Source organism: Haliotis asinina, chromosome 9, assembly GCF_037392515.1.
Source record: "Haliotis asinina isolate JCU_RB_2024 chromosome 9, JCU_Hal_asi_v2, whole genome shotgun sequence".
Classification (NCBI taxonomy): domain Eukaryota; kingdom Metazoa; phylum Mollusca; class Gastropoda; order Lepetellida; family Haliotidae; genus Haliotis; species Haliotis asinina.
The window spans coordinates 32,773,299-32,785,568 of NC_090288.1; the positions used below are offsets into that span (position 1 = coordinate 32,773,299).

Sequence of the window (12,270 nt, forward strand, 5' to 3'; positions counted from 1 at the left end):
GTCTGGTCCAGAATCGATTATTTACAGACCACTGCCATATAGCTGAAATAATGTTGAGTGCAGTGTAAAACTAAACTCACTCACATACAACATCTAGAATGTCTCTCAAACAGTTCACTGTGAAAATACTTGAATATTTCTTTCTCTCTCACTGCATCAACATCTGACTGACTCCAAGGTCTTTGGGTCAGTACTCAACCCTGTAGATGTTTGGTTGTTGTTACCCTGTCTGGCTCTAGTCATTAACAGGTTAAATCTCATGCCAGTTCAGTCCTTGAGACACAATACTGTGTCTGAGAGTGGTCTTAGAGTATTAAAGCTCCAACATGTCTAGACTAGTACAAACAGCCACACATCAAGTTATGTTGTAATACAACTATGCTAATTTTAAACATGAAACTGCACTGACCTCAGCTCACCTTTTAATTGTGAAATACAGTGGAGTTTATAGACAAAAAATCATGTGGATGTGAGGTGTCAATACTATGTGTACTTTCTAGGAACAAGATATCTAGTCTTCCGAAGTCCACTATTAACCTGCCACAGCTTCGACGTCTTGACCTGTCCAGGAACTTAATCACAGTATTACATGGCAACTTCCTGTCTGCCTGTAACAAGCTGGAAACACTGGAGATGGTCAGCAATGGTCTAGGTGAGCATTGTCTGGCATGTCCTAAGCAGTCAGTAACTTTTCAGGTGAGCATTGTCTGGCATATCCTAAACAGTCAGTAACTGTCCAGGTGAGCATTGTCTGGCATGTCCTAAACAGTCAGTAACTGTCCAGGTGAGCATTATATGGCATGTCCTGAACAGTCAGAAACTGCCAAGGTGAACGTTTCTGCATGTCCTAAACAATCAGTAATTGTCCAGAAGAGCATTATCCTGCATGTCCTAAACAGTTAGTAATTATCCAGATGATCATTATCCTGCATGTCCTAAACAATCAGTAATTGTCCAGAAGAGCATTATCCTGCATGTCCTAAACAGTTAGTAATTATCCAGATGATCATTATCCTGCATGTCCTAAACAGTCAGTAACTGTCCAGGTGAGCATTATCCTGCATGTCCTAAACAGTCAGTAATTATACAGATGATCATTATCCTGCATGTCCTAAACTGTCAGTAATTGTCCAGGTCATTCTGGTCCTGTTGTCCTCCTCTGAGGTCATGTCCAGACGAAAATACTAATTACACTCTCACCTGAGTGTCCTCACCAAGAAACAAGAATATTTTATGTAGAATGCTTGAGAGGGTAAGTATCATTCCTCAGAACACATCCTCCCTTACCAACATCAGTGAAATCAAGGCTCCAGATAATGGCTGTATTGGCGGATGTACAGATGAAACATATCCACAACAAGATTGGAGATCATTCAGAAAACATAACAGATATGCACCATAGCAGTGGTTTAGGGTCTTAGAATCATTTGCAGACATATTCATCAGAAAAAGTATTGCTTTATTGTTTATTGACCTGTTTGCACAAAAGCAGCAATGTGGTAGTGCATATATGAAATGAAAGACCAGATTACTGATACTCCATTACATTCCATCCAGTAGTCTTAGTGCACTCTTTAGTTTTCCCAGTATTCCTGACTTTGAAAAAATAATCTGGAGCCCTGGATCCAAATGATGTCTTTATTTCCAGAACAACTCCCTGACGAGGACATGGCCAAGAACTTTCCCCGTCTCAGCACCTTGAAGCTAAAGGGGAACCTACTGAAGGAGAAAGAACCATTCTATATTCCAAAGTTCATCTTGGAACTACAGAGGTAGGTACACAGCAGGGTTTTGCTTCTTGAGGTTTATGTGGCAGTTACAGGGTTTATTATCATACTTGTGCAGTGTCATTTAAAGCTAGGCGGTGTACGTTGACGATATTGAGCTCCTGGTTTCCTGTTTAAGAACATGAAGCAGCTCATGAAGATCCGGTTTCTAATTGATCTTCAGCAACCCATGCTTGTTGTAAGAGGCAACTAACAGGATCCAGGTGGTCAGACTCACTGACTTGAGTGGCACATGTCATCTGCTCCCAACTGTGTAGATCAATGCTTATGCAGCTGATTGCTGGATTGTCTGGTCCAGACTCACTGTATTGTCTGGCCTAAACTTTATTATTTACAGACCATCGCCATATTTTGCTGAGTGTGGCGTAAAACTAAACTCACTCACTCACTCACTTCTAAATTTGACACATCAGTGACCAAAATGTAGTTCTCTGGTTTGAAACATACCCAAAGTTGCAGCGTGCATTTCCAGGGATAAAATTGACTTGCTCTTGCAAGTGTTTGTGATGGGAGCATCTGTAGTGAGTGAAAATTTGATAACCTTGTCATGAAATAACCCATGATAATCCGGGTTAGAACTGGCCTTCAACAAACCATGTTTGTCATAAGAGGCAACTTACATCATCATATTCCAATTACAGAGAACAATGCTCATACTGTTGATCACAGAATTGTCAGGTCCAGACTCCATTACCTACAGCTGAAAAGAACTGGAATATTGCTGAGTGCAGTGTTAAACAACAAACGGACCAAACAACCAGAATACATAGCATAAGCAATGTGTGGTATTTATGCTGGATACTATTTATTGCAGGACACTGTTATCTGTGGTTAGACACAGTCAGTGGGTAGAGGTAGTGATTCATCTCTCTGTTGCAGCCTCAGATTTGTGGATTTGTCCAAGAATGGCCTGCTTGGATTCCCCCCTCCAACGTTGTGGAAGTCCCAGATCCTGAAGGAAATCTTAGTGTCAGAGAACAACATCTCAAGAGTAAGCCCAGAATGCCGAGCACATTAGCTCGAGTTGCTATTGTTGTGTCACCACCTACCGTTGAGACTGTTGGCCCATTTCTTCAAAACTACTTTGATGTATCACTGCCACAAGTCAATGTTTGAGTAAAACCTCCATGAACTCGGCTTATAGACCTCCAGTGACATCACTTGATTGTCTTGCCAGGCTCTCCTGCAGGCATTCATGGGCATTTTCTACAGAACTCCCCACTGACCGGGGAATTTTTACAGAATGCTCAGGGATTTTCTGAGGAATAACCCTTGACTTTGGATTATTTTTCTTGTTTTAAAGATTGATAACACTTTGTCATGCTAGTACTGAATGCAGTCGTAAAATATCAGTTTATTGACAACTTTAAATTTATTTTACTGATGGCTGGTTTGGAACCTGCAATCCTTCACTTCCTAGCTTGGCAAATTTATCAACTTGGCTGTGATGGATCACTTTGGAGAATGTAGTAGTGCATGCAGCATCAGTATGTGCATTGTGACGCAAGGAAAGTTAATCGCTGCCGGTCACATCCCAGTTGATTTCAGCAGTAAATACCATGTGATACTGGTAATGAAGATTAAATAGAAATTCACTGTTGCTTGTCTCTTCCAGCTCAATTTGGACGGTGCAAAGGCTTGGGCCAAAGTTGAAAAGTTCCATATTGCAAGAAACAAGCTTTCAGACGTAAGGATTTGCTTCAGGAAACTCAGTATCTTTTAGACTGATTTCTTTAATGAGATTAACCAATAGTTGCCAATATGCTCATGTCTTCAGTGAATACAGATGTGTAGTCATTTTCACTTTCTTTACAGTCTTTGAGTAGTTTTTAAATTAATTTTCATATTAATGTTGACTTGGTGCCTTTAAGTATTCAAGAGCACTGGGGTAGTCTAGTGGTTGAAGCTTTCACTCATCACGAAGATGGGGGTTTGATTCCCCATTTGTCCACAATGTGTGAAGCTCATTTCTGTTGTCCCCTGCTGTGATATTACTAGAATATTGCTAAATGCGGCATAGTAGTAAAGTCACTCACAGTCACTCTCACAAGCATTTTTTATTGTATACTCCCCAAAGGGCTGAGAATTAAAAACCCTGATCCATCAATCTGAGCACTTTGAGAGTGGCTTTGGTTCATTTTATATTCACACAATATTAAATATATATTGAGCAAAGTTATGGCTGATTGGATATTTTGTAGATTCCAAAGGACATTGGTCATCTGGTATCTCTACAATCACTGGACGTGAACCACAACAAGAACTTGACTTCTCTACCAGATGAACTTGGCAGGTGCTCTCGCATGTGGGAGGTAAGGTTGTTTTCAATGACATCCATTTCTGGCTTGGTGTTTAAATAATTATTCAGAGCCTGATGTGTTAAAAGGTCTCTGTTTGAAAAATATGTCTATAATGTTTTTTGTTAAAAGATAAAACAAGCTGTAAACGTGTTACCACATGTTGTCAGATGCCTCTTGATGGCTTGAACTTGAGTGACCTTGACGACAGCCTTGTTAAAGGAAGAGTGAAGGATCTGATAATATATCTCCACAATCGACTGAAAAAGGTAAGAGGTTCTCAGCAGTGGTGAATGAATTGTCTTACTTTTCAAGGAGGGGCCTCTTATATTCAGAACTAGTTTAAGTATAGTTTAAAAGCCCTTGGAGCAAAGGCACATAGTCATACCTGAAGTCTTGTTTTGACATAAATTGTTAAGCAGTGGACAAGTAATGCTGATAGGTATGTCAAGATCTTTTCCTGTGAAATGATGTACAAACTAAACTGTGAAATTTAATACAAGATCAGTAAGTACAAAATTAAACTGTGAAATCAGTGCTTGAGTGAGTGAGTCACTGTGGTTTTATCCAGTGATGTTTTATTTATGTATATCAATAAATAGTTGTTTACTAATATCACATTGTAACCAGAGGCCTTGTGACATTGTCACAACATTATTTACCAAAAGCAGCCTTATTTTTTTGTGCTTCTGCTTGATTAAACAAGTTGTGTTTGACTTCATGCTCATGTCATGAATTTATAAACATATCAACGAGGATGAATATGCAACACATTATCTTACCTCACACATAAATGTCATTTCTGACTGGTTAAGCGCTCATCTACTATTTTTAATTTACACCCTTACAACCGAGGTAAATTTCAGTGTGCCCTGCTGCCAATGGCAACTCATTCGGTACTTCATGGTAGTACTTCTATATCTCAAATAACATTGAATCAAGCATGATGCAAGGATATTACTAATGTTTTGCAAATGCAAATCAATGGAAGGGAGATGACTCTAAATCTGTTTTCCTTGTGTCTTCTGCAAAATCTAGCAATGGTTGCGAAAACATTTGCCTTGCTTTCCAAGAAATAAATTTTGACAAAATATGTAGTCCCTGTGAATATTCAGAAGGGGAATTACATCGTGGCAACTTAACTAAAGCAATACCTTTGCAAAAACAGATGCAAGATTCAAAGTTTTTTATTCACACAGGTTAGCTTAAATGTATGATCTGATACCCATGCTACAAACAGTTTAAAATTAACGATGAGGTGTTCGGTAAGATAGATACCTTAATCACTGGACCCTCAGGGTGCATAATCATAGGTTAATGTACCCCCGAAGGGCAAGGGGAACGTAAACAAACATCAAGGGTACATCAACCCATGGCCCCCATCATGACCAGTATCAGCTTATCATGTACCAATGATCTTACATACGACTCCACAAAGGTGGGATGACAAACTCATGACTTTTGCTGACAGGCTCAGCGTTATTTCCGCATGAAGCTAATGGTTGTTGGATATGGGAACCGAGGCAAGACCACCCTTCTGAACACACTCCGGAGGAAGACAAAACAGAGAAGTGAGACGAGACCCACAGTAGGAGTTGTGGTGGATGACTGGAAGTGAGTGGAAATTGATTCGATTTATTCTATGAATCTCACTCTTAATCATCACATCCGATGAAAGGGTATGAATTTATTATTTTAAATCCAGGCAAGTATGTACAGGTCACTTTGACATCATCAGAGTTCATCCATCTGTGTGTCGGCTAAATTTAAAGACCTTAAATGTTGAGCTTCCCATAACATGTTCAGCTTTCCATATCTATAGCAAACTTAAAGTAATTTATGAAAATTGTCAGTTTAGAAGATGACAGATCAATGACAAGATGGACACAGCCTTATGAATAACAACATATACTTATTACATTGCAGTGAAGACATATTGGTATGGATCTATTGTACCATTGTCAAGATTTAATGAACATGGTATAAAAGTATATATAATACATGAACGATGTGCAGTATTGTATATATACCAGTGGGGTTGGGACAGGTCCAAATTTTCAAACCTGGAACCGGATCCTCTGTTACCCTACCCATGTGCTTGGTCCATTATGTTAATTCCTGACATTTGCAAGAAATGGCAATATATTCTTCAGCTTGGAGGTTAAATCTAATAGTCACATGATCATAACAGGTCCAGGTGTTGAGACAAGTACCCAGGTCCAACTCATTACCCACCTGTCCCGGGTATCTGCGTTACCCATCTCAGCCCTATTTACCTCATAAACATGCATGTATCATGACTGCTGTGTTTGGCAGGTACGAGAGACAGAACTTCCGCCACAACATGAAGTACACCCTGTCTACGTGGGACTTTGCCGGGCAGGAGGAATTCTACAGCACACACCAGTGTTTCTTGTCCAACAGGGCACTCTATCTGGTCAGTTCTGCTGGTCATCACTGTTATTTCATATCAATGCAGTACTCTCAGTCAGCTGCAAAGGTGGTCAGGTTGGGTTCTGGGTTATTTCTCCCTGACTAGGTTCACCCGGGTTATTTCACCCAGGTGTTTCATCCCAGTTCGAAACGAGTCCATTTGTCCCATATTAGGTTTTGTTTCACCCTAATCAGGAGCTGTTTCAGACAAATATTTATGTATACATGGAGAATGCATTAGTGCTTAAATCTGTTAATCTTAATTAGACATTGTTTCTGGAATGAGGAACTGATTGTGATGAGTCTGAGTCCAACATTTGCCCTCATGACCTGCATTCTTGTGTTGGCATAAAGAGTATTGTCCTGACCTGCATCAGTTCGGCCCTTCAGCTGATGTAAATCTGGCATACACTGATGTAACTCTTCAATGGGTGAATGAGTGAGTGAGTTTAGTTTTATGCCACACACAGCAATAATCCAGCTATATGGTGGCAGTCTGTAAATAATCGAGTCAGACAATCCAGTGAACAACAACATGAACATCGATCTACGCAATGGGGAACCGATGACATGTGTAAACCAGGTCAGCAAGCCTGACCACCTGGGCGTGTTAGTCGCCTCCAACGACAAGCATAGTCGCCTTTCATGGCAAGCATGGCTTGATGAAGACCTGGGCTACCCCGGGAGCTACATGGGTCTAAAACTCTTCAAAGTGTCAGTAAACCCAACACTCAAATCAAGCTCTTATCAGTTGCAAGGTTATTTGTTCTGATCATTTACAGAATCTTTGATCTGACTCCATTAGTCTGATGTTAGGACAGAGTGTTCCAACTTTGATGGCTATGATGGTACAAATGTTAAAATTTTGGTATAGATCTATTGTATCATTGTCAAGATTTAATGAACATGGTATAAAAGTATAACATATGTATATAATACATGAACGATGTATCGTAATCTAGTTTTGGCATGATGAGATAAACACTTAGTCTTTGACTGTATGTTCATGGAAACATATAGGAAAGTACAAATGTTCCTTTATTTAGTTCCAAAGTTTCACCCTGCAATACATACCTTGTGAAGAAACCTAGAAACGGATAAAAGAAACGTGTGCTTTCATGTGTTCTCTTATTTGCTTCCATGACTTTATATGAATGAGAATTGCTTCTTACACTAAATATTCATGAAGTAGTCACAGAAGCCTCAATGGCAAACAGATGTGTTCTAGATAGAATTGGCATATGAATTTGAAAACTTTATTCATTCAGTCCAAAGTTGAGTGCCATGTTTAGTGACTCCAGAAACACCATTTGTTCCATTATGTCACATTTGAAGAAATAGACAAACTGAAATCCATGTGTGTACGTTTGGACAGTTTTAAATGCAACGTAGAAATATTACGTATATTGTCCAGGTTGTGTATGATGTCAGCAAGGGGCTGAAGGAGATTGACCGACTCAAACCCTGGCTGTCCAACATTCACTGCCGAGCACCGGGATGTCCAGTCATCGTTGTTGGGACTCATTTTGACAAGTTGGATCCAGGTGAAGATCTACCAAGAGGCTTCTTACTTGGCACAAGTTTGCAGCAAATGTTGGAAACATTTCTAACTTCAAGTGGCAGATTTATGAGTTCATGTGATAGTTTTGATTTTAATGACAGGGCAATAGGATGTCAGAAACAATAATTTTAAATGTTTTTCTTTTTAATTATTTATTTCAATGTTTGTACTTTTTCCAATTTGCTTGACAAGGGTGCTTTGTTGTATGGAATCCTGTGTAAATCACAAAGACCTTCCAGAACACATATACAGCACAAAGTACTGCTGGTCGTAAACTTTGAGGGAAAGTAGTACGATTTATGTATTGCATGTGATGCTTGTCTTTGTTATATGGCAATGCTTTAATATATATGCTTTACGTCACCCATCAGTTCTGTTGTGGACATGTGATCTTCCAACAATGTTGTCATTTATAACACTGGTTTTGACAGTTAAAACAATGCAACACGGCATAGACAGTTTACAAAAATGTAAAATATTCTCTTAAAAACAGTTCATTTCACATCTACACTACATGGGTTGATATGATATGGCAGTTGACTTGACAGTTGTGTTTGTGGAGAGACACCAGTGATGACTGTTCATAACTTGTTTATAGAACATGCAGGTGACCAGATTGAAAGCATGGAAGCCAAACTGTACGAGCTGTCCAAGAAACCAGGTTAGTCATGGAGTGTAGTCATTCTATGGAGGAGCCTAATGGCTAAGTACAAGCATTTGCTTATAGTGCAAACATAAGACTCACAGGCCAGTCGTGTTTGTGTTTTTTTATATATACAGACCCATAATCTAAATTACCATGTAATGATCTTGCTATCTCATAAATAAAATTGTGACTGACATCATGAAGCTGTACTTTTGATGTACACACATTGTGACTCCTTAGACTAAATAGAAAAAGTGAAATGTTTCTTGGGCATCAGCAAGTCACTTTTATTTGTACGCTTAACAATTTTCTATTGCCATTTTAAAAAATATAATTTTGACTTTGCCATGTCCTGATCATCCATTTATATTAAGTGTAAGAATAAGTGTGACTGAATCTGCACACATTACTCACACTACTCATTAATACATGCGAAACTTCCCAAGCCATATTTCTGAGAGAAAAAAATAAAAATATGTTCCTCCCCTGTCACCTTTTTTTCTATCAAAAATAAAAAAACAATTCCTACCACCCTCCTCATTTTTTTAAAAAAATGTGCCTGAGAAACATTTGATTGCTTGTTAAAATCTTCTGAATCTCTGCATTACATGTAAATTATATTGGCAATTAATTGATACCATTTTGTTTTTAAAATCAAAGTGGCATGTACCACAGGAAGTCAGTTGTGTCTTGTCAAATGTTTAACGTGATGTCTGTGTATTCTGTTGTTCTAGCTGTTGTGTGTATATCCTTAGGTTTCCCTGAGCTGAACTGTACTGCTGTTGTTGATGCCACCAAGGAGAACCTGGAGGTGGAGCGGTTGCGGAGACGAGTCAAGGAGGTCATTGATGGGTAGGAGTCATCACCTTTACTGCCCTTCCTTTCACTCCACCTGTCATGTCAGAACACCATTAGTGAACTCATGCTTACAAAATCATAAAAACAAAAATTATACTTAGTTTAAGTTTCATATTTGTAAATCCATATTTGTATTTTGATATCAAAATTGAAGGTGCAAAACATAAGCCATTTTGGTGTAGTTTTTCTCTTACGAGTACACTTGCATCAATTCTGATTGAATTTGCCACTATGAGTTATCTTGTGGCTACATCAGTGGTATTTTAAAACAAATTTCACATATGTGCAAACAGGAAAGGTGTTTTTTGTTACCTGCATGTTAACTGGTATTCAGATAAGTTTGTTTTTTCCGATGCATCTTATGCAATGGTTGTGTCTGTGTTGTGTGTATAGAGGTCTGTTACAGCTACAAGATCAAAGGACAACTTGTGATGGGACAGAAGGTTCCAGCTAGCTATGTGGTAGGTTGATAGAAAATTTCATCTGAATTTGGAGCGAGTCAGTCAGTTTAGTTTTAAGCCACACTCAGCAAAAAGCGAAGTATATGGTGGCAGTCTTTAAACAATCAAATCAGGATCAGACAATCCATGGATCAACAACATAAGCATCGTTCTACACAACTGTAATATGTAGTCATCTGTCAACCCATTCAGTGAGCCTGACCACTTGATCCCGTTAGTCGTCTCTTACAACAAGCATGGATTACTGGAGATAAATTGTAACCCGGATTTTCATAGGTCTCTTGATTTGGAGAACATATTAACAGAAGTGTCTACAAGACAATTCTGACATTCCAGGAAATGTGTCTGATCACATAATTAAGCAATTTTCATTTGTATTGTTTTGATATGACCAAGCACAGATTAAATATGTGATCCATGTGTGTTTCACGTGTTGAAGGTGTGTGTTCCTTGAGCTCAAAATGTGATTGGAAACTGATTCCATGTGTGATCAATGTGTTATTACATGAGTGTCCAGAAGCTGTTCTTTCTTACACCCCATCACTGAGTGGGAGGGAGATATAAGTTAGAGCGTCATCCATGTGAGATGATGGGGACAGATTGTCTCAAAAAAAACCAACACTAATGATAGGAAAACCAAATTTGGTATGTTTTCAGGATGTGAATGTTTTGATGGAGTTTGAAAATGGAAACTGTGTTACATTTTGTGAGAGTTTTGTCCCTTGTGATGGGTTTGTTGACACGGTGCATGGTATCCACTATAGGAACAGATTTTCTCATTAAACAGCTTATGTATTGCTATTTGAAAGAAGAATGAGTAGGTGTTGAAACAGGAATGGGGACATTGATATCGATTGACTGTGTCTTCTTGTGTTCCTTGTGGGTTCCAAGTGCGTCTTTGTGTTTCACATCCGGACCCATGTGTTGAATGTGTGATTCCAGCGCCTAGCAGAGCTGCTGTCGGAGGAGGCACGGAACCTGGAGAGCATGCGTTACCCAGTTATCCGACAAGGAAGGCTGTCACAGATAGTCCACGGTTTGGATCTGCAAGAGGAGGAGGAACTACAGCAGGTGACAGGGGGTTACAGGAATACTTCCAACACCATTTGATTCATATTTCAGGGAATGTATGTGCTGCCCAAGAAACATGGGGACAGTGGGGTAGCCTTGAGTTTAACGTGTTTGCTTGTCATGCCCAAGAATCAGGTTCAATTCCCAAGCTGGGCACTATATGTGAATCCCAATTTCTGATGTCTGATGTTGTGATTATGCTGAAATATTGCTTTAAGTGATGTTAAACTGTACTCACTTACCTACACAATAATGATGCTTGAATAGTTATCACAGCAGACTCTCTTTGGAGGTGAGTAGGTCAGGGACCAAGCATTTCATACCCCATCAATATACCATGTCTGCAACTTCAGGCATGTATTTTTCTTATTACAGTCACTTAATCTGGCAGGGAGGGGCAGTGGGGTAGCCTAGTGGTTAAAGCGTTTTCTCATCTTGCCAAAGACCCGGGTTTGATTCCCCACATAGGTACAATGTGTTTAGCCCATATCTAGTGTCCCCCTGTGGTAATATTACTGTAATATTGCTAAATGTCGCGTAAAACCAAACTCACTCACACTTAATCCGGAAAATTGTTCCACCAGACTGTTTCAATGCCCATAACAGGCTTTCAGATTATTTGTGAAAGTAGAGTAATCTCCCCTTTCTGCTGCAGGCTGTGAGGTTCCTGCATGAGGGTGGGGTCTTGCTCCACTACAATGAAACAGCGCTGCAGCTGAGAGACTTCTACTTCATCAACCCTGGCTGGCTGTGTCGGATGATGGCTCAAGTGGTTACTGTCAGAATGATCAATCCGTTCATTGACCCTTTGACTGGGGTAATTGAATACTAAATGAAATTATATCCTTCTCAGACCAATTTTATTTCTTGTTTTACGCATCTGCCTGTCATATTTTTTCAAGAATAAGAAAAAGGTAGTAATTAATTTTTGCTGCTATAATGTAAAATCCTAATGTTTTTATTAACGAAAAATATAAACTTACACGAAAATGTTTTCCAGGTTGTTTTTGGCCCATGTACACTTAAAAAATTGCCAATAGTGAAATACTGTCAGTATTTGAAAGGAGTATGTCTTTGACTGGTGATTTTTATTTTTTTATTTTTTTCCTCCTGTCTTTAGGTGTTCTTTGGACAGAAATCCGTAAAGCAAGAAAAA

General features: G+C 39.1%; 1 protein-coding gene across 1 annotated transcript in view; it reads left to right on the forward strand.

Moving 5' to 3' along the window:
* The window catches only part of LOC137295934 (leucine-rich repeat serine/threonine-protein kinase 2-like), a 187,241-nt gene that overhangs the window by 149,836 nt on the left and 25,135 nt on the right, over window positions 1-12,270 (forward strand). Inside the window, exons 30-43 of the mRNA XM_067827524.1 lie at window positions 501-652; window positions 1,649-1,772; window positions 2,667-2,778; window positions 3,403-3,474; window positions 3,989-4,099; window positions 4,255-4,353; window positions 5,556-5,698; window positions 6,401-6,521; window positions 7,932-8,061; window positions 8,677-8,739; window positions 9,480-9,576; window positions 9,989-10,043; window positions 10,986-11,114; window positions 11,770-11,931. Of these exons, the coding sequence (XP_067683625.1) occupies window positions 501-652; window positions 1,649-1,772; window positions 2,667-2,778; window positions 3,403-3,474; window positions 3,989-4,099; window positions 4,255-4,353; window positions 5,556-5,698; window positions 6,401-6,521; window positions 7,932-8,061; window positions 8,677-8,739; window positions 9,480-9,576; window positions 9,989-10,043; window positions 10,986-11,114; window positions 11,770-11,931 (1,570 nt within the window). The remainder of the gene's footprint in view (window positions 1-500; window positions 653-1,648; window positions 1,773-2,666; window positions 2,779-3,402; window positions 3,475-3,988; window positions 4,100-4,254; window positions 4,354-5,555; window positions 5,699-6,400; window positions 6,522-7,931; window positions 8,062-8,676; window positions 8,740-9,479; window positions 9,577-9,988; window positions 10,044-10,985; window positions 11,115-11,769; window positions 11,932-12,270) is intronic.